General features: G+C 40.5%; 1 protein-coding gene across 4 annotated transcripts in view; it reads right to left on the bottom strand.

The window, feature by feature from the left end:
* FAM13C (family with sequence similarity 13 member C) overlaps window positions 1–21,847 on the bottom strand; it is a 132,533-nt gene extending 110,686 nt beyond the window's left edge. The window contains exons 1-4 of one of the 4 annotated variants that reach the window (XM_082425559.1): window positions 21,828–21,843; window positions 21,706–21,744; window positions 15,214–15,270; window positions 11,531–11,726 (exon numbers count right to left, since the gene is read on the bottom strand). In XM_082425559.1, the coding sequence (XP_082281685.1) occupies window positions 11,531–11,726; window positions 15,214–15,270; window positions 21,706–21,744; window positions 21,828–21,835 (300 nt within the window). In that variant the 5' untranslated portion in view covers window positions 21,836–21,843. Of the gene's footprint in view, window positions 1–11,530; window positions 11,727–15,213; window positions 15,271–21,054; window positions 21,174–21,705 lie in introns of those variants that run through there. The other 3 variants (XM_082425560.1, XM_082425558.1, XM_082425561.1) reach the window with 3 other exon arrangements.
* Window positions 21,848–22,621: the final 774 nt, after the last annotated feature.

Below are 22,621 nucleotides of genomic sequence, written 5' to 3'. Positions count from 1 at the left end.
GGATTAAAGGAAAGTTGCTCTAAATTAGATTTAATCTGACCCTCTATAAGTAGAATTTCTGATTCTGACTTTGGGGTTGATCAGAAAGGTAAGACTGATCAAAACTTTCAATGGTTCCTATCTGGCCGTTTCTCCCTTGCCCATACTGTCATTCCCAACCTGGTTAGGACCAGACTGAAGATCCACTCTGGGGTCCTGAATACAAACTTTGTGACAACAGAACCCAGAAATGGCACTAGCTAAACCTTCAGCTTCAAAGAGGGTTGTTTCTAAGTTATAAAAGTTGTGACCATCGGTTCTTCACAGGTACTTTCGGGGAATAATGCTCTCATAACAGACCAGTTAGAACTGTGTTTTGATGACAACAAGTCTCAGGCAGGATTTGTAGCATAAGCTCAAGTTCCCCAAATAAACCCAGCTTTATGAATAGAACTACTCTCTCTATCACAGTGGATGGTAAATGTAGTTAATGGGTCACTTACCCTTTGATCAAAACTCTTATGAAATACATAGTTCTATCAAACTCTTGTATATCTGTTCTGGTCCTGTGGAGCTTTGCATGATGATATTAGACAGCAACACTCTAATATTATCAGTGATAACTGCAGTTATTATTTAAAACATTGACGTGTCCACAGCCTTACTTCTTTCATTTGAATCTAGCACCATCCAGGCCAGTGGTTTTCAATTAGGGATGCACTGCAGACTTGTCTGTGGAGTTTAATAACAATGCAGATATCTAAGACCCACATCGGACTTAATGAATTTTTTACTTGATATTCTTGGCATCTTCTTTTAGGATTATTATTCTATATTTCAAGGATTTTTTTCATCTGTAAGAATTATATTCCTCCATTTTTGTACAACCAGAACTAAATTCCCTGAGTTCTTTAAAAACAGGCTTATTTATTACCTTTTGAAACTTTCTAACTTGGGGGGAATGGTTTTATTATCGTGTTTTGCATGTCACATTAATGTATCATTTTTATTATGAAATGTCATTAGACTTTTCACATTTGAAAATTACTAGTAGTAAATTAACCAAAATCACTTTCAGTTTCTGTCATCTACAGATGTTTGTTTTCCTCAGATACTTGCCTGAAGGTTCTATTATCAGTTTCATGCCAGAGTTTGTGTCTTCAACAAAGAAGAATACTCTCAGGAGTCCCATGGTAAAGGCCCAGATATTTTAAATAATTGACATGTCAAGGAACAGACTCTTGGGTATAGGCATCTGATGACACCAATGGGCTGAGTCAGGACTTGCAGAATTTCAGTCAAGAAGCAGACAACTTCATGCTACTGCTAACCCAAGATCAAGTGGAACAAGAATTAATTACACAGTCCATAGTGAATGGACTGATAAGGGAAATTTTACACTGGTTATCTGACTGGAATATAGTTGTTTTAATGTTCTCTATTCTGGATCTATAAGAAAGTCCTTTCTCTCTACTTCAGTGATTTGCTACCCATACAATTTAGTAGATTCTTGTATTAACGGTTTTTGATGATTTTCCTTATCCTTGATGCTCTGGCATTTCCAGCCTCAGTGACTGGGGAGAGACTGTCTCTCCCAGGACTAACCAATTCTTAGGGATAGCAAACATGACAAATGACTTGTCCCAGAGTGTGCCTTTCATATGCAAACTAACCAGTCCAGAATCCATACTCTCAACCACCTCCTCTATCTGGTTCATATGCTCCAAGAGGTAATTCTCCTCTACCTTATCACCCAGGGCCAGGTACCAGACCATGAGCGAGAACCCCATACCTCAGAGTCTGCTGAAATCATTCAGACCAGCCAATTTTAAACCTGCTTACTCTGCCTTGCCTCACCTTTCCAATAAAAACCACAGTAAAGTCTCCACCCATGCTGTCTCCTTGCCCCATCTTCCTCCTGGATCAACCGTGGTGCTTCCCCATGTGGTCCTGCATGACATGGCATGCCCCATCCCTCTTAAGAACTGCAAGTAGAAACCTTTCCAAATGGTAGTCATCTTCTGTTCTGTTGGCCTCATCATACCTGAATGATAATAGAACCTACATTTAAAAACCATTCTGTTTATATAAACTGAAATGAAATATTTAAAAATGATATCTGAGTCTCACCCCCAGAGTTCAGAAACTCATACCAAATGTCCTTACTTTCAATGGTGATCAGGTTATTTAATATATTCAATAATAATGTCTTCCTTTTTACCACGATATAATTGGAGAAATCTGTTACATAACTAACATCTTGCCTAGAATGTCATATTGAGAATGATGCTCCTTGTATCAGGTAGAACAGGTCGATTGTGAGGAACTAATGTGGCTTTATTATGGCATCAACGCCTACAAAGGACTCTCAGGATAACTGCCCTGCTATCTAGTTCACAGGGTCCAACCTTACAGGTGGTAAGGACCATCACTCCCTGGCAGTCCAGGAACATAAAGTTATTTCGGGGACTTCAAGAAAAGAGGAATTTACCCAAATGCATAAGTACTGCAGGTGAAATAAGGTGGAGAGAATTTCTTGAACTTGATTTGCCTTAGGAGTGCAAATAATAGAGGCATTTAAGGTCCAAGCTGAGATTCCTTATGAAAACCTCCAGAGAGAAGTTAATTTTGTAATTATTCAAAACCATATGGCTCTAGATTTTGCAAAGCATATGTAAGAATGCCTGTATGATAAATGAACACTCTTGCTATACTCAGGTAAATAATAAGGCCAAACCTAATGAGACTAGTCTTACCTTGTGACCAAGGTTAATATCTTTTGAGATTATTATGACAACAAGGAAGAAGGAGGAAGGGAGGGAGGGAGGAAGAGAACATAAGAAAAAATTATAAAAGACTCTGAAATTTAGTGGATGTCCTGGCTAGCTCACCCATCTGGATAATCTCAGCTTTTGTTCGTCTATGACTAGGCTAATTTACAAGGTTACGCAGATAGCAGTTAGCTTGTAGAAACCAGTGACAGTGCAAATAATTTCCCTCCACAGAAATGCAAACTGTGTCGCCAGGAAAGTAGTTATCACCCTATAGATATTCCAAGTTTTGCCAATTTTGTGTGCATCTAAAAATTTATCTCACCATTCCTTGTGAGACTATAAATGTGTAATACTTTGCATTCTTTTTTGAACTGGTTGTAATATCTTACTTGTTTCCTCATTAATTCATGATTTAAATGAAATTTTTGATATGTCTCTACTTCATATCTGCATAAGTCATGATTATATGCTTTTTTCTTTTATATTTTATTTTATTTATTTTTTTATACAGCAGGTCCTTATTAGTCATCAATTTTATACACATCAGTGTATACATGTCAATCCCAATCGCCCAATTCATCACACCACCACGACCACCCCCCGCCGCGTTCTCCCCTTGGTGTCCATACGTTTGTTCTCTACATCTGTGTCTCAATTTCTGCCCTGCAAACCGGTTCATCTGTATCATTTTCTAGGTTCCAGATATATGCGTTAATATACGATATTTGTTTTTCTCTTTCTGACTTACTTCACTCCCTATGACAGTCTCTAGGCGCATCCACGTCTCTGCAAATCACCCAATTCTGTTCCTTTTTATGGCTGAGTAATATTCCACTGTATATATGTACCACATCTTCTTTATCCATTCGTCTGTTGATAGGCATTTAGGTTGCTTCCATGACCTAGCTATTGTAAATAGTGCTGCAATGAACACTGGGGTGCATGTGTCTTTTTGAATTATGGTTTTCTCTGGGTATATGCCCAGTAGTGGGATTGCTGGGTAATATGGTAATTCTATTTTTAGTTTTTTTAAGGAACCTCCATAGTGGCTATATCAATTTACATTCCCACCAATAGTGCAAGAGGGTTCCCTTTTCTCCACACCCTCTCCAGCATTTGTTGTTTGTAGATTTTCTGATGATGCCCATTCTAACTGGTGTGAGGTGATACCTCACAAAATTACAATATTTTGATTTGCATTTCTCTAATAATTAGTGATGGTGAGCAGCTTTTCATGTGCTTCTTGGCCATCTGTATGTCTTCTTTGGAGAAATGTCTATTTAGGTCTTCTGTCCATTTTTGGATTGCGTTGTTTGTTTTTCTAATACTGAGCTGCATGAGCTGTTTATATATTTTGGAGATTAATCCTTTGTCTGGTGATTCGTTTGCAAATATTTTCTCCCATTCTGAGGGTTGTCTTTTCATCTTGCTTATGGTTTCCTTTGCTGTGCAAAAGCTTTTAAGTTTCATTAGGTCCCATTTGTTTATTTTTGGTTTTACTTCCATTACTCTAGGAGGCGGATCAAAAAAGATCTTGCTGTGATTTATGTCAAAGGGTGTTCTTCCTATGTTTTCCTCTAAGAGTTTTATACTGTCTGGTCTTACATTTAGGTCTCGAATCCATTTTGAGTTTATTTTTGTGTATGGTGTTAAGAAGTGTTCTAATTTCTTTCTTTTCCATGTAGCTGTCCAGTTTTCCCAGCACCACTTATTGAAGAGACTGTCTTTTCTCCATCTTATGTTCTTGCTTCCTTTGTTGTAGATTAACTGACCATAGGTGCGTGGGCTTAACTTCTGGGCTTTCTATCCTGTTCCATTGATCTCTATTTCTGTTTTTGTGCCAGTACCATATTGTCTTGATTACTGTAGCTTTGTAGTATAGTCTGAAGTCAGGGAGTCTGATTCCTCCAGCTCTGTTTTGTTCCCTCAAGACTGCTTTGGCTATTTGGGGTCTTTTTTGTCTCCATACAAATTTTAAGATTTTTTTGTTCTAATCCTGTAAAAAATTCCATTGGTAACTTGATAGGGATTGCAATGAATCTGTAGATTTCTTTGGGTAGTATAGTCATTTTCACAATATTGATTCTTCCAATCCAAGAACATGGTATATCTCTCCATCTGCTGGTATCATCTTTAATTTCTTTCATCAGTGTCTTATGGTTTTCTGCATACAGGTCTTTTGTCTCCCTAGGTAGGTTTATTACTAGGTATTTTATTCTTTTTGTTGGAATGGTAAATGGGAGTGTTTCCTTAATTTCTCTTTCAGATTTTTCATCATTAGCGTATAGGAATGCAAGAGATTTCTGTGCATTAATTTTGTATCCTGCAACTTTACCAAATTCACTGATTAGCTCTAGTAGTTTTCTGGTGGCATCTTTAGGATTCTCTATGTATAGTATCATGTCATCTGCAAACAGTGACAGTTTTACTTCTTTTCCAATTTGTATTCCTTTTATTTCTTTTTCTTCTCTGATTGCCATGGCTAGGACTTCCAAAACTATGTTGAATAATAGTGGTGAGAGTGGACATCCTTGTCTTGTTCCTGATCTTAGAGGAAATGCTTTCAGCTTTTCACCATGAAGAATGATGTTTGCTGTGGGTTTGTTGTATATGGCCTTTATGATGTTGAGGTAGGTTCCCTCTATGCCCACTTTCTGGAGAGTTTTTATCATAAATGGGTGTGGAATTTTGTCAAAAGCTTTTTCTGCATCTATTGAGATGATCATATGGTTTTTACTCTTCAATTTGTTAATATGGTGTATCACATTGATTGATTTGCGTATATTAAGAATCCTTGCATTCCTGGGATAAATCCCACTTGATCATGGTGTATGATCCTTTTAATGTGTTGTTGGACTCTGTTTGCTAATATTTTGCTGAGGATTTCTGCATCTATATTCATCAGTGATATTGGTCTGTAATTTTCTTTTTTTGTAGTATCTTTGTCTGGTTTTGGTATCAGGGTGAAGGTGGTCTCATAGAATTAGTTAGGGAGTGTTCCTTCCTCTGCAATTTTTTGGAAGAGTTTGAGAAGGATGGGTGTTAGCTCTTCTCTAAATGTTTGATAGAATTCACCTGTGAAGCCATCTGGCCCTGGACTTTTGTTTGTTGGAAGATTTTTAATCACAGTTTCGATTTCATTACTTGTGATTGGTCTGTTCATATTTTCTATTTCTTCCTGGTTCAGTCTTGGAAGGTTATACCTTTCTAAGAATTTGTCCATTTCTTCCAGGTTGTCCTTTTTATTGGCATAGAGTTGCCTGTAATAGTCTCTTAGGATCCTTTGTATTTCTGCGGTGTCTGTTGTAACTTCTCCTTTTTCATTTCTAATTTTATTGATTTGAGTCCTCTCCCTCTTTTTCTTGATGAGACTGGCTAATGGTTTATCAATTTTGTCTATCTTCCCAAAGAACCAGCTTTTAGTTTTATTTATCTTTGCTGTTGTTTTCTTTGTTTCTATTTCATTTATTTCTGCTCTGATCTTTATGATTTCTTTCCTTCTGCTAACTTTGTGTTTTGTTTGTTCTTCTTTCTCTAGTTCCTTTAGGTGTAACGTTAGATTGTTTTTTTGAGATTTTTCTTGTTTCTTGAGGTAGGCTTGTATAGCTATAAAGTTCCCTCTTAGAACTGCTTTTGCTGCATCCCATAGGTTTTGGATCGTCATGTTTTCATTGTCATTTGTCTCTAGGTATTTTTTGATTTCCTCTTTGATTTCTTCAGTGATCTCTTGTTTATTTAGTAACGTATTGTTTAGTCTCCATGTGTTTGTATTTTTTACGTTTTTTTCCCTGTAATTGATTTCTAATCTCATAGCATTGTGGTCAGAGAAGATGCTTGATATGATTTCAATTTTCTTAAAGTTACTGAGGCTTGATTTGTGATCCAAGATGTGATCTATCCTGGAGAATGTTCCGTGCACACTTGAGAAGAAAGTGTTATCTGCTGTTCTTGGATGGAATTTCCTATAAATATCAATTAAATCTATCTGGTCTTGAGTCATTTAAAGCTTGTGTTTCCTTATTAATTTTCTGTTTGGATGAACTGTCCATTGGTGTAAGTGAGGTGTTAAATTCCCCACTATTACTGTGTTACTGTCAATTTCCTCTTTTAGAGCTGTTAGCAGTTGCCTTACGTATTGAGGTGCTCCTATGTTGGGTGCATATATATTTATAGTTGTTATTTCTTCTTCTTGGATTGATCCCTGGATCATTATGTAGTGTCCTTCCTTGTCTCTTGTAACATTCTTTATTTTAAAGTCTATTTTATCTGATATGAGTATTGCTACTCCAGCTTTCTTTTGATTTCCATTTGCATGGAATATCTTTTTCCATCCTCTCACTTTCAGTCTGTATGTGTCCCTAGGTCTGAAGAGGGTCTCTTGTAGGCAGCATATATTGGGTCTTGTTTTTGTATCCATTCAGTAAGCCTGTGTCTTTTGGTTGGAGCATTCAATCCATTCACGTTTAAGGTAATTATCGATATGTATGTTCCTATGACCATTTTCTTAATTGTTTTGGGTTTGTTTTTGTAGGTCCTTTTCTTCTCTTGTGTTTTCCACTTAGAGAAGTTCCTTTAGCATTTGTTGTAGAGCTGGTTTGGTGGTGCTGAATTCTCTTAGCTTTTGCTTGTCTGTAAAGCTTTTGATTTCTCCATCAAATCTGAATGAGATCCTTACCAGGTACAGTAATCTTGGTTGTAGGTTCTTCCCTTTCATCACTTTAAGTATATCATGCAACTCCCTTCTGGCTTGCAGAGTTTCTGCTGAGAAATCGGCTGTTAACCTTATGGGAATTTCCTTGTATGTTATTTGTCATTTTTCCCTTGCTGCTTTCAATAATTTTTCTTTGTCTTTAATTTTTGCCAATTTGCTTACTATGTGTCTCGGAGTGTTTCTCCTTGGGTTTATCCTGTATGGGACTCTCTGCACTTCCTGGACTTGGGTGGCTATTTCCTTTCCCATGTTAGGGAAGTTTTCGACTATAATCTCTTCAAGTATTTTCTTGGGTCCTTTCTCTCTGTCTTCTCCTTCCGGGACCCCTATAATGCGAATGCTGTTGCGTTTAATGTTGTCCCAGAGGTCTCTTAGGCTGTCTTCATTTCTTTTCATTCTTTTTTCTTTATTCGGTTCCACAGCAGTGAATTCCACCATTCTGTCTTGCAGGGCACTTATCCGTTCTTCTACCTCAGTTATTCTGCTACTGATTCCTTCTAGTGTAGTTTTTATTTCAGTTATTGTGTTGTTCATCTCTGTTTGTTCTTTAATTCTTCTAGATCTTTGTTAAACATTTCTTGCATCTTCTCGATCTTTGCCTCCATTCTTTTTCCGAGGTCCTGGATCATCTTCACTATCATTATTCTGAATTCTTTTTCTGGAAGGTTGCCTATCTCCACTTCATTTAGTTGTTTTTCTGGGGTTTTATCTTGTTCCTTCATCTGGTACATAGCCCTCTGCCTTTTCATCTTCTCTATTTATCCGTGAATGTGGATTTTGTTCCACAGGCTGCAGGATGATAGTTCTTCTTGCTTCTGCTGTCTACCCTCCAGTGGATGAGGTTATCTAAGAGGCCTGTGCAAGTTTCCTGATGGGAGGGACTGGTGGTGGGTAGAGCTAGCTGTTGCTCTGGTGGGCAGAGCTCAGTAAAACTTTAATCTGCTTGTCTGCTGATGGGTGTGGCTGGGTTCCCTCTCTGTTGGTTGTTTGGCCTGAGGCGACCCAACACTGGAGCCTACCCGGGCTCTTTGGTGGGGCTAATGATGGACTCTGGGTGGGCTCATGCCAAGGAGTACTTCCCAGAACTTCTGCTGCCAGTGTCCCTGTCCTCACTGTGAGGCACAGCCACCCCTCCGCCTCTGCAGGAGACCCTCCAACACTAGCAGGTAGGTCTGGTTCAGTCTCCTATGGGGTCACTGCTCCTTCCCCTGGGTCCCAATGCACACACTACTTTGTGTGTGCCCTCCAAGAGTGGAGTCTCTGTTTCCCCAAGTCCTGTTGAAGTCCTGCAATCAAATCCCGCTAGCCTTCAAAGTCTGATTCTCTAGGAATTCCTCCTCCTGTTGCCGGACCCCCAGGTTTCAAAGCCTGACGTGGGGCTCAGAACCTTCACTCCAGTTTGTGGACTTCTGTGGTATGTGTTCTCCAGTTTGTGAGTCACCCATCCAGCAGTTATGGGATTTGATTTTATTGTGATTGTGCCCCTCCTACCATGTCACTGTAGCTTCTCCTCTGTCTTTGGATGTGGGGTATCTTTTTGCTGAGTTCCAGTGTCTTCCTGTCGATGATTGTTCAGCAGTTGTGATTCCAGTGTTCTCAAAAGAGGGAGTGAGAGCACGTCCTTCTACTCTGCCATCTTGAACCAATCTCTCTATATGCCCTTTTGAAATGTGACTTTTTATAACTGAATAAAGATATAATGCTTCCATTTTACAGAAATATATATATATATACCATTTTACGAAAAAATTATATATGTAATTGTATATATAACGTGTGTATGTGTATATATATATAAACAGTTTTCAGTCATTCATTGAATAATACTGAGTGACTGAGTGCCAGAGATCCAAAGGTGGACAAGAAAGACTGACTCACTGACCTCAAGGAACCTAAGTCCTAGTGGAGCTAACATTCACTCAATGTTTGTCGAGCTTATGTGACCAACATCACAAAGATTTAAGGCAGAGAAGAAAAACACACTTATAAAATTCTCTCCAAAATAATCCTTTCTCAATAACTAATTACTGCTTAGCAACACAATATATGACCAAAGGAAAAAAATTCCAGAGTGAAATAAAAGGTTTTGTATAAAAATGGGTAAGTAAATCACCAGAATCATACTTGGAAGTTCTGGGTACCTCTTGTTAGAAATACTGTGCTTTTATGGAAGAGACATTCCACTCAAGTTCTTCCAAATCTGACTAAAGAGGTTATGTAATCCCTCTGAGCTTTCGTTTTCCCATTTGTATAAAAAGATAATAATAGCCATTCCACGGGATTGTCATAAACATGGTACATGCCTGGAGCACAGTAAATGCTTAAATAAGTGTCAGCTGATTTTATTAATAATAGTATTTATAGATGCTCGGTTCTTGATCAGTACTCAACCAGTGTTAATTATATCTCTCCAAAGAAAATGGGAAGAATGAAATCTGTTTCAAATTTCTCCAAAATATGGAAGACCTAAAATGATATTATTGAAGTTCTCTTAGTCATTACAGGGAAAACAATCTCATTGTGTACACAGGGATGTTAGGAATGAACTGGAATTTTTACATGCAGTCCCGGATTCCAATGCTGTATTATCCGCAAAGACTGTACAAGCATCTCACTCTCCTGGAATCTTCCTGTGCATGAGCAACATGTTGGAAATTACATGCCCCATTAGCACCTTATTACAAGTGACGACTGTGTAATTTCTCTGAGGCCAGACTACAGGATGACAAGAAAGAGGGCATTCTAGGAGAGACGGCTGGTCACCCAAAGCCCACAATGTCACAGGTGACCCTTAGTAGGAGATTCAAGGTCAGAGTCTCTCCAGACCCAGTCAGACTCTGCAGGCAGCCCTTTGGGTACCTGTGTCCTCCCCAGCACAAGACTCCTAATCAAACAAGTGTTGGGTACACTCAGTAATAGGCAGGGTCTCAAGTTAATCATAACTCAAATGATATTTCACACTTAACCTCTCTCTACAATTCAACTCAGTTTCAGAAAATTACAACAGAACTTCATAAATGCTGATGGCATTTCATCTCACTGCAAAATTAACTGACTAAATAAGAGGTCACAATGCCAAAAAAGAAATGAGATAAAAAACACAAGGCAAATAAGAAAATTACAAGGTCAAATAAACTGCCCAGCCAAAGTTGTTCTACCAGGAAGATCACCTGATGCCCATTTGCAAAGTTGGACTGGACTTCAAGTTATCAGATAATTAATGTATTACACTGAGAGCCTCCCACATTATTTTTAAAGTTAACAGTTAGGTGTTAACAAAAAAGCAAAGGTCACATTAATGAAGCACCTATGTCCCCAAAACTGTGTTAGCTGCATTACAAGTATAATCTTAATGCTGGGACCATTAACCTCCCAGTAAGATTAAAATGGATTATATTCGTTTCATCTCTTTTAAAGGCACCATAGATTATTTGCGGGGTATTTAAGAGTCTTAAAAATCACATTCTTTGATACATCCCTCTACAACTAGAAAAGTAAAATAAATAAGTGTGTGTGTATAAAATGTATTACTTGAATGAAGTTGGAAAGATGCTTCATTCATACATTTAAATACTTATCTACCTCAAAGAACCAGATTCTACACACACGTACAATCATGCACATACACGCTTGAGTGTTTTTCCAAAGCCACTAAACTGCAGCCTAAGAAGAATGGCTCTGGATAAACCTGGGACTTCTGATTTGCTGAGAAGAGGCTCCAAGTTTGGGGCCAGAGTTACACACCCTGGATAAGTGAAGCTCATGGGAAATCCTCCTCCACCCTCCCCCACAACGGATGCAGCAGCTCCCCTAAATCAATGTCAAAGTCTGGCATTTAAGAATATCCGTTTGAAAGGGCGCTAAATGAGCAGCCTGCCCAGCGCACTCCTCTATTAACCCACGGGAGGGGAGCACGCACGCGCCCCAGCTCGCAGGTGCGCAACGACAAGTCACGCTAATCTCCGCCTGCAAAATAACGTGCTCAGACCATCACCGTCACCGGAACGGTGCTCTCGCCAGAGGAGCACCTGTCTTAGCAAAGGTCTGAGGAGGTGGAGCCCACTACCTGACTTTCTCCGTGGCTCCTCCCGTTCTCGGCCTTGAAGATGGACTTGGGCTTCCGGGACTTGAAGTTGCCCATGCTGGGTCGCAGCACGTCCAGCCTCGCGGGCTGCTCTACATGCTGCGGCGGCTCGCGGGACGGCACGGGCTCCTCTAGCGGAGCCCCGGCATCGGGATAATTTTCTTTATTGTCTTCATCTCTAGAACAGGAAAGACCCAATTTAGAAAGTACCCATTTTGTAGAAGGTGGAGATGCTGGCAACAGGGAAGACCGGATCAACAGGCTTATTAGAAGGATGAACTAAGGTATCTACCATGATTATTTTTGTAACCTGGTCAGTTAATAAACACTGACTGCTTTCAAATTGAAAACAACAACAAAAAAAGAGTCTAATAATCCACCCTGGGAAAGAGAGGCTGGCGATACTCACTGCTGCTCATTTACACGGTACCTAGCAAACTTTTTAGCATAGACTGCTTCAGAGGAACTGAATGTCACTTTTTAGATCACATCACATTCCCTTCCCATCTTTGCTAGTGGATACATACTTTCTGTAGTTGTAGCTTTGCACATACTATCATATTTGTTTTTCATTTTTCACTCCAAGATGGTTTCACATATGTCATGTTTTTCTCTCACAATAATAATGTGAGATATTCCAGTTAGCTATTGTCATTCCTACATTATAGATTAACACTCTAAACCCCAGAGATTAAATAAAGGGCTAATTCACCCAGACCTGGAGTGGTCAGGTGGGTTCCCAGTCTCTCATGCATGTGTCCTTGGTTCAAGGCATGATGCTTCCTCCTCACTGGCAAGTCTCTAACCATCTCCTTACAACTTTCAGACGCATTTAAGAGTCTAACTGGGGTCTATTTTAATAGAATACATACTGCCTCAATAGAATTAAGACAAGAGCCAAGTTTTACCCAGCCAAGCCATCTATCTGAACAACCCTCTCAATGCAAAGCCAAAGATCCCAGTATCTGGGTCCTGAGGGTGTGGAACGGCTGGAGAAGACTGACCCGGCTGCTCACCTCCACACACTCAGTGCTGGGAGGGCAGTGCTCATTTTCACGCATCAATCAAATTCAACACAGCATCGCCCTGCCCCTTCAACTGTCTCAAAAACAGTGACATAATTACACTCTTATTTGAAGTCATTTGTCCCTCTTAAATCTAGATGCATTTTATTTTCATATTTTGCTAAGAATTCAGCAACTACCATAGCCAGATGGAGCATTCCCTTTATACGATCAATATGATTGTCCTTAACCCACTGGCAATCATTCAGTACTAGATCATGCAATTCTGTAGGACTGGCCACTTCCCCCAGGTGGTGTTTTTCCCTCCTGTGCCCTGACCAGAAGTACCCATAAAAGAGATTTTGGCAAGGTCAGCTAGCAAGCAATTCCTCATGGCTCAAGGATACATAAAGCCAAGAGACAAGATCAGCAAAAGAAGGATTTCTATGTCGACTGCTCAGGATGCCTTTTTACAAATAGAAGATTAAACTCACTAAGCTGATATCAGGAAGATGAGCTCCGGTGAGTCTCTGGGATAAGAACAAAGAAAACATTGGGCCAGGAGGTCTGGAGCATAGCCGGGGTGCATGCAGTTGGACAAGATGTGGAAATAAAATTATGTGAAAGAGTTAAACTTAAGCCTCTTAAGGACAAACACTTAAGGACAAACTTAGTATCTGGTAAAGGAAAACCCAACAGGTGAAATAATTCTTCATGAGTAACTGAAAACAAAAACAAAACAAACAAACAAACAACAAAACAATGTCAGTGACACTGGTTAATATTTTCCCTTAAGATCATCTATAATTAAAAAAAATTGTATGTCACTAATGGGTTTGGAAACCAATATCAAACCATGAGTTGGAACTACACTAGTTCATTTGAAATGCATGTCTCTCACTAGTGACAAATACTACTCATCCACACACCCTGTGCTCCTGGGTGAACAACGAAAGAAGCAACAGCGACCTCTACCATAACCTAAATGTTCTTCATTCGAGGAGGATTCTAGAACACTCAAGAATAAAAATGATTTTTCAAATCTAAAACGACCCTTTTGATAGACTCCTTCCTAAAATAATACCTGAATTTTGTTTTATATATCATATTTTCAAGGTGCCCAAAAGGTATAAATGTCATCCTTGACTTGAAAAACGGGGCAAAAAGCATCTTTCTCTCATTACACAAATATAAAATCTAAATAGAAAAGTCATCTTTAGAAATACATTTCCAACCTATTACTGGTTCCTCAGAACCCCCAAAACAGAATACAGGTAATGTAATGTAATGTCACAGCTTACCGGAATCAGTCATAACTGAGAATGAGCCCGGAGTTCTGAAAAGAACAAGAGTCCAAAATATCCTCCTACTTGTTAGAAATGCAGCCGGAGCCACACCACCTCACCTCTGTGACCCTAATCCATAAGATGCCGGCATCTCTACCTGACAGAGGCAGTACAGCCTCTGTGAAATGCCTATCAAAGAAAGTTGGCTCAAGACCACAATCCAATAAATGGGAGCTACTCTCACTTGAGGCCTTGGGCGAGTGGTTATTTGCAAAGAAAAAACTGAAGGTTATTTTTAGTCTTCCCAATACCTCCAGGATAAATTCCAAACTCCTTAGCAGGGTATATAAACCCTTTGTAATCAGGTCTTTGTTTATCTCTGGAACTTTATTTCTTACCACTCCTGGCATCCTCAGTTCTCAAGGTTCCTGCCATCCTGAACTGCTTGCTATACCTTCAAGTTGAATTATTTTCTCTGCTCTCTGCTGGCTTGCCAGTAAGTTGCTTGCTCTGCTTGGTTTTTTGGCCTTATATTCCACCAAAAAAAGAGTCATGTGCCATGTGTAATTTTCTTCAGGAATCCATCCCAGAAACCTTACTGGGCTATTTGGTCATTCTAAGTGAGTCCTGTTTCCCGCTAGTAAAACAGCACTTAATGCACTGTAGCACTGTCATCTATATTCTTGCCTATCTCCTCCAGTGAACTGAATTCCTGGGAGCAGGGATTGGTTTGTCTCTCTCCATCCCGTATCTCCACTGGTTTCTGGCACACAAAAATGTGTGAAACAAAGGCCTTCAACAAATGTCTGTTATCCAACAAGTGTCACACAGACCAGTGTCCAAATTCTGCCTCATAGCGGCTGTGCTATCTTGGATGAGCTATAATCTCTCTGAGCCTCAGTTTCTCCATCTAGGATGAGGAGGGAAACATCAGCTTCCTTTCAGTTGTTTAGATTAAATAATAAAATGCATGTGAAAGTGCTTGAGTGAAGCAAATGTAGAAGAAATGGTTAACGTGAAGGTTCTGCCATCATATCATGAACCCGGTGATGACTAAGATCACACTCCAGACACTCAATGCCATGTTTGGTGAATAGAAGCTCTTCCTTAAGGTCTATGATGGGAACAGATGTGCTAATCAATGTTGAATTCAATAGGCATTTACTGAGCATTCTCCATAGAAAAGGTACCGTCCTGAGTGCTAAGGGGGGTATGCAAAAGTGGACAAGACAAAACTTCCTTCAACAGCTGATAATCTATTAGAAGAAGTAGAACATGAGAACAAATTATTAGAATTCAAAGGAGAGACTTAAGATACCAGACCCAGATGGTTTCTGTCCTTCATAATTAAGAACCAAGCAATGGTGGGTCCTACCTGAGACTAGAGCAGTCAGTCTGATCTTCATGCAGAGAGACTGTGTCTTCGTCACACCTGGAGAGAGGAGATAAAACCACATCAGACCCAACTGTCTGCTGCAGCAGAAGCAGCAACAGTCTAAAATTATCTGAAGATTAGCACAGGAAACTAAAAAATGGAACAATCTTTACCACTCTCACTCAAACCGGCGTCAATTCCCCAACGTCCACCAGGTAATGATACCAATGTTGTCATATCATGTGAGCTTAAACGCTTAGAACCAGAGGTAACACTCCTTTTTCGTCCACTACTCTGCATCACCTAAGCAAACAAGATCTTAGCAAGAACCTAAGTGTTCACAGCACTTGAGGGAACATCTGACACCAACACTGGTGGACTGTTGTTGGCTCAAAAGAGACTCCGCTACATGCCTCTTGGCATTTCTTCTGCCTCAAGGCAGTCCCAAACCACACCAGCTGCCCTTTGGCTCACTCCGTTGGCCTCCAGACTTTCTTGACATCCTTCCTTTTCACAAAACTTCTGAAATAACCTTGTGAAAAATTCTTGGCTCTTCCATATTGAAAACTCTCCAGTGTTCCACACTGCCTAAGTGCCTCTGGAGGAGGACCATTCTCTCACTCTAGTGTATGAGGGAGCCTTTGTTCCTATTCTCAGCCCTTCCCACCCCACCTCACCCCATCCCACTCCAGCCTGGAATGCTTTTTTCCATCTTCAACTCCTACTCAGCCTTCACTGCTCCAGCCTCACAAGCTCTGTGAACTTTTCTCGCCAAGTTCACCCACGTGCCATGTTCCCATTTTAACCTTAGTACAGAACGGTTTACTCTTCATTCTGAGGTTTCAGTAACCAACTAGATCTTGCCTAGCACTGTTATGTAATTCCTTTGTACCTCTGAGATCTTTTAAATTAGTTGTTAAATTCCATGAAAAGAAATAACCATCATTTCTTTTTCTAGATACACTGCCACAGTGCCTACAATGTTACCCCAGAGTAGACACTCAATAAATGCTTGAATCAAATCATTAACTCGGGCCCCTCAGCAAGTCTGTTCCCTGGAATAATTGAACAAGCATTTATTGAGCACTCGCTGCCTTCCAAGTACTGCCTTAGGCATTGGAGCTGTACTTCTCAAACTTTTTGGGATTCACGACTGACCAGTTGATTTTCTATTTCCAATCCACTGTGGAGAGATAATCTATCTGGTAAAAAGGTCGCAGGAATATCAAATTCCTATAAAAGTTATTAAAGGCATACTCCCTATTTCTGTACTGTTCTCATCTCAGACAAGTTACAGACAATTTGTGAACAACACTTTGAGTAGCACTACTGCTAAAGGACAGAAAGTTGAGAAAGACCTAGCCCCTGCTCTGACAGAGTCCCAATGTAATGAGTAGACGTAACTAAATAAATATCTACATACGCAGATATAACCCTAATACAGTATTTATACTACATGAAATCATTTAAAAATTTAAAATATTCCTTACCAGCAATGGTGTATAATTTACCCACAAAACAAATTGATGAACGCTTCAGTCTTCTTCCCTTACTATCCCTTTTAAATTATGGTTTTGTAATGAATTAAACAAAGGCCACCTACAGACTCTAACCCTCTTTACCTGCTGGCAGCTGGAAAAAAAAAAATCCATCGACTTAACAAAATGCTCTCCTTAACAAAATGAACTCAATTTCCTTGCTTTCCCTTTTTTTTTTTTTTTTTTTTTGACGCTCAATAACCCACTTTGTCCATCTCATGGAAAACAACAATTAAATTCCTAAACGTTGTCTTGTTCTCCTCCATTAGAGGCATTTACTGTAATAGATCATCTGAGCTGTGTAATGAATAAAAATATTTCCCAATAAAAACAACCTAGCTAAGCAGAAAAGCCAATGAAGAACAGATATCTAGAATTGTTGCTTCCGAAGAACTAGGGTTCAAACAGAGTTTCAACCTTAGAGCTCAACAATACCTATTGTTTGGGAATTTGGCAAGAACTTTTTTTTCTCCCCCTCAGTTGATTTATTAATTTTTCTTCCCAAAGCACAATTAGTTAAAAATGAGAAATTGGCACCAGAAAATACAGTTTCAGATGCTTTCTGAAATATGAAGCCAGACCTAATTAGCTGATCCAATTTTAAGGACTACTGAACAACTCCAGTCATCACTCAAGAAAACACAATTCCTAGCTTTCAGATATAGCGATGAAATAGATCTCCCTATGGCTTCCGTGGCACACATATACAAGCTCTTTTACTTCAATTTTCATTTGCTTTTATGAAGACCATCAAGCTCTACTCAATTAACATCTTCTTTCTGATTGTTCTACTGATTCCTCGCCCAGGAGCCCCCCGCAAATGCACACTACTGGCCCAGTTATAAAACTGGATTCCACACTGGGAACCCGTATCCGAATATTCCTACTCCTGGAAAAAAAAAAAACTCAGATCAAGTGTCCAACTGGTCTTGGGCATGAGATTCTCTTCCTACATGTTATTCCAATAAAATAATTTAAAGACCAACCCTTTAATGATGTTTTTTGTCAATTATCAAAACCAGGCATCTTCTAGTACAAACTTTTTCAAACTGTAAATTGTGACCTATTAGGAGGTCCTGAGATTAGACAGCAGCTACCAGCATTTTGTTGTTACTGTTGGTAGAGAAACAGAATAGAAAATGTCAGTATAGTGAGGGTTAAGTGTTATTTCACGAAACTTGTTTAAATAAACCATGTCTATACGTTTGTGCTGGATTGCAACATAAAATGTGTTTATCGTTGTTCACAGTAAAAAATGTGAAGACACCTCTATTAAATGACTTCCTTTGAGGTTCTCATCAACTAGATTCTAAGTTCCCAGAGTTCTTAATTTGTGGTTGCCCAGACAATACACGGATAATTTGTCCTTGCCATCATTTCTTTGTGAAATGCTCAGGGTTGTAACTTTTCTCTCTATGTGGACTTTTGCTTCCTCTATCAACCACAAACAAGAAAAAGTTAGATGGTACTTTATAGCTCACCTTCTCTTTCATATGATCTCAATTAAGCCTGACAGTGGTGTGAGGTAGGCATTACCTTCACACAGGGGCTAAGGAATTTCCCAGGATTCCGAGGTGTAAAGCAGTGATGCCTGAGTCGTTTCTGCTCCACCACACTAAGCCCACTGGACAGTCTCTTCAGTCTATGTTCCCAGGGGTTCACAAGAGAGAGAAAGACTTGTTTCTTAGAATAATGGTGGAGAAAGAGGCACCCATGAGAGGTTCTCTTTTTTGTCTTGGGGTAAATAAGAAGAGAGATCTCAGACTGGTGATTAGATAAAATGCAGTTGTACCCGGAAGGGGACTTCTATTCCCTGCAGTACCATGTCCCTTGAAGGCAAAGTTGCAGGGGTATAGCCTGCAATCCTGTGGGATTTCTCAAAGTGTGTCTGATTAAAATACAGGTTCCACTATATGCAATATCCTGGGATAAACCATAATGGAAAAGAATATAAAAAAGAATGTGTATATATATATATATATATATATATATATACATATATATATATATGTATATATATATATATAACTGAATCACTTTGCTGTACAGCAGAAATTAACACAACATTGTAAATCAACTCTACTTCAATTTTTAAAAATAAATTAATTTTTAAAAATGGAAAAAAAAATAGCAAGTTCCAGCCTCATCCCCACCCCCAGCCCCACTAGATCAACTCTCTGGGGGTGGAGCCCAGGAATGCGAGTTTTTAAATTAGATTGCCCTTCTCCCCACATAACTAGTATGCTTCTAAACAGTTCAACACTGACCTAAAGGTTTAAAAACCCAGACCAGCAAGTGGGCTGACTCCAACATAATCACCCATTTCTAGGTTCCCACTTGGGAATAAAGCCTGGGAAGCTGGATTTTTCACAAGCCCCCATTCCCTTCCCCAGTTGATATTGATAGTCAGTTGGTTTTGAGAATTACTGCTTTGGATGTTAACTAATTTGTTGCAGAATTCATTGCTGGGCAGGCTTCATTTCAAATAACGGGTTAGCCAGGGCAACAGAGGAAATGACCATGGAAAAATAACAGATGAAAGGGCGCTGCAGATACAGAAGGGAAGGCCAAGGCCATTCTGATCTCAGAAGAATTTGGGTAGCAAAAGAAACTGAATTGGTCCAGAGCTGCACAGACAGGGCCAGGCATGGGAGAAACTGAGAAAAGCATAAAATACGTCCTTGAGTCCCTCCCAATTCCCCTTTTATAAGACCCCCAGCTGGCTAAGCAGAACCCTCTTAGGTTAGACTAGCTGATAACATAATTTATATTAAAGTATTAATGACAATTTGAATCCACCTCCCAGGGGCACAGACTTTTTAATTTCCATTTTAATGAGGGTCGCCACCAGAGTTCTTCATCCAAAAACAAAATCATCTCTAGGTAGAATTTCAGGCACTAAAAAAGATAAGTACATGTGGGTAGGAGGAAGTAGGAGTGGGGTGGGGATAGGAGAAAGGGGACGTTTTCTCGTATCTAAAACATATAAGAGAGGCCAGTGCCTCCTCTGTGCATGCCGAGACCAGACGTGAACATTTACTGATTACACGCTACTTCTTTGTCTCAGTGTAGTGCACCCTGGTCCTGCTGACTTTAGGGTCATGCCCAAAGAACCACGGAAAACAGTTCATATTACTGAGGGGAGGAGAAAATACTATATTAGACGATGACTAGCTTTAAATGACCCTCGTCTGTACTGTTACACCTATGAAGATTTGGTATGCTTCAAATGTTCTCCTCAGATTTTTAGATTAGTCAGATGGCATTCCCATTGTCACTCAGTGCCTTTTAAAATAAATCACTGTCACTTCTGTGAAAACAACAACAGGATCTTATGCAATCAGAACTCTTTGGGGAGTGTCCAAAGACAAGGTACCAGACTTTCCCCAGCATCTAACGATGAAACCATTTTTTAAAAATTGTCCATGTGAAATCTAGAACTAAGTAACTCCATTTTGAAGCTGCTATGCCTATGGCTGACTTTGGGGATTCAGCCACACAGGGGTCCTGAGAATCAGGCCCAGACAGCATCTGGTGCTGTAAGCACAGCAAAAGGAGGAGAGCAATACCTGTGCACCTGAACCAGGGAGTCACAGCCTCATCTTTGGCCTGCATACTTTGGCCTGCATCTCTCTCCACTCTTAGGCTTTGAGAAAAGCCAGGCTGTAGCACGGTTACCAAGCAATCTCATTAACGGGACACAGCAGGTCCCAATGAGTATTATACATTGGATCTTCTAAAATCAACCCTGGGCCTTTTTTTAAAAAAAAGTAACTAAACTTAAGTGAGCCCAAAGCTCAACACTGAGAGAGCAGCATATCCAAACAGAGAAACAAAGGAATGTGAAAAACAAGAGGGCCTGGGAAGCCCTGTAGCCCTCCATCACCAAGTCATTGTGACAGTGACTTGAAACTCACATAATTTATTTGCCTTTTAGGGAACTTTAGCAAATAACTCCCAAGTTACCGGGACTTCTGTATCAAACTTGCAGCGTTTTTAAATGTAGTTGAGTATACAACCTTATACCCCCTTTTTCCTGAAAAACTGTTTAGAGTGACTTCTATCATAAGGTCCCGGAAGTAAACATGATGAGTTAGCCTAGAGAAAGACTACTAAATAAAGTATAGATATTTCATACATATATGGATATATGTAAATTATATATCAGTTACATATAGTATTAGCATAATATACTACCTGTTAATTTTTAACACATACATATAACATAGTATTAGAAAAACATATTAAGGAAGGGACGACAAGAATTAAAACCACAAACTGTAAATATCTAATAAAAAAATACCATGCATGCTGGCCTTGAGTAAAATATTCACTCCTTCATTCCATGTTTGAACGGTGTTAGTCGTCCCAATCGAAAGCTTTAACCATGAGACTAGATAACGCATTCTTCCTATAGCCAGATCTCTGAGGGCAGAAGACAAAATTGACAAAGGGCATGCAAGAAAAGTTTACTCTACTGTGTCTTAAAAGTCTGTACACAGCAGAGGGTGAGACTAAGTTTAGCCTATTTATCACATGCTGGAATCCAACTCATTTCACATCCATCTCCTATTTGCCGTAAATGTACACAGCATGCTCCATGAAAACAGACACCAACGTTGGCAAAATACAACAAAGCTTCCCTACTGACATGTCAAAGAGATTTATTTTTTTTTAAATCTGAACTCCAAGAACACATATTTTGGAGCACTGAGCTCCCGCAGGCCATCAGTTTGTTTTAATAGCTCTCCCGTAGTTGCTAAAAGGCTGATTTCAACCTGTAAAGATTTCTGGGCCCCATCAGTCCCCACGTCTCGCGGTCTTCACAGCCCCAGATTACAGGAGACAATGCATCTAGTACCCAGAGCGGCTGGAAACGGTGGAGGATACCTTCCCGATAGTTGCTTCCTGAGAAAGGCATGCAAATCTTGTTTTAGTGACGAGAATCACTTACTCTGTTACAGCGGTGCTGCTGAAGGAATTATCCTGAAGGCTGAAACAGAAACAAGAAAACATCAGTCAAGTCCGGCCGGGGAGCCGTCTCCCTGATTGCTCTCCGGGAGTTAGAGCACATACACAAACATGGCATTGCAAGGCAAGTCTCAGGGCTCCCCGGCACACTCGCTCTACCTTGGGCTGCTGTCTGCACATGCTCGTAACGACACCCCCAGCAGGGGCCCGGCCGCACGGGCGAACCACAAAGCCCGGCAGCCCGCGAGGCTGCGGGGACAGAGCTGGGCGGGGCGCGGCGGCAGGGCCGGGCCCCCGGGACCCCCTCGAGGGGCACCTGGAGCGTGACCGCGCGACCCCAATCTCGCCAGCCGGGCGCCGCGCTTTATCCGGGCCTCCCGGTGCCCGCCACCCCCGGGAAAGCCTGACTGTTTCTGCCTAGGTGCTGAAATCCGCGGGGGACTTGCTTTCTTCCAGACGTCTCCTACCAGTTTTACAGAGCTACCTCCCTCTAGGGATGGAGGCTCGCAGAGATTCAGAGACCGTTCAGAAAAAGCTGGAAGGGAACGAGAAGGGGGAGGGGAACATAGCTGCTGTTTTGGGGGTGTGGATGTGTGGGTGTGTGTTTATTGCCCAGGAAAAAGGAAAGCCTCTGAAAGAGGGCTAGCTGCATCACACCAGATCTGTCTGCACTCTGTTATTTCAGTCCCGAAGAGGAAGCGCCCAGCCCCGGACTGCAGAGCTGTGAATGAGTGAGCCCACGCAGGGCGGGTGGAGAATTTGTTCCAGGCATTAGCTGGTGACTGGGGGGGACCGTGCGCGAGATGGGGTTTCCTCTGCAAGAGCAGCCCGCCCGAGCTCCACTCCCAGCCACCTTTACAAAAGATGAGAGAGCGAATGCACCCACGCTACCGCCTTTA

Source organism: Balaenoptera physalus (assembly GCF_965194825.1).
Source record: "Balaenoptera physalus genome assembly, chromosome: 14".
NCBI classification, from domain to species: Eukaryota; Metazoa; Chordata; class Mammalia; order Artiodactyla; family Balaenopteridae; genus Balaenoptera; species Balaenoptera physalus.
This window is presented reverse-complemented; position numbering and strand designations above follow the sequence as displayed.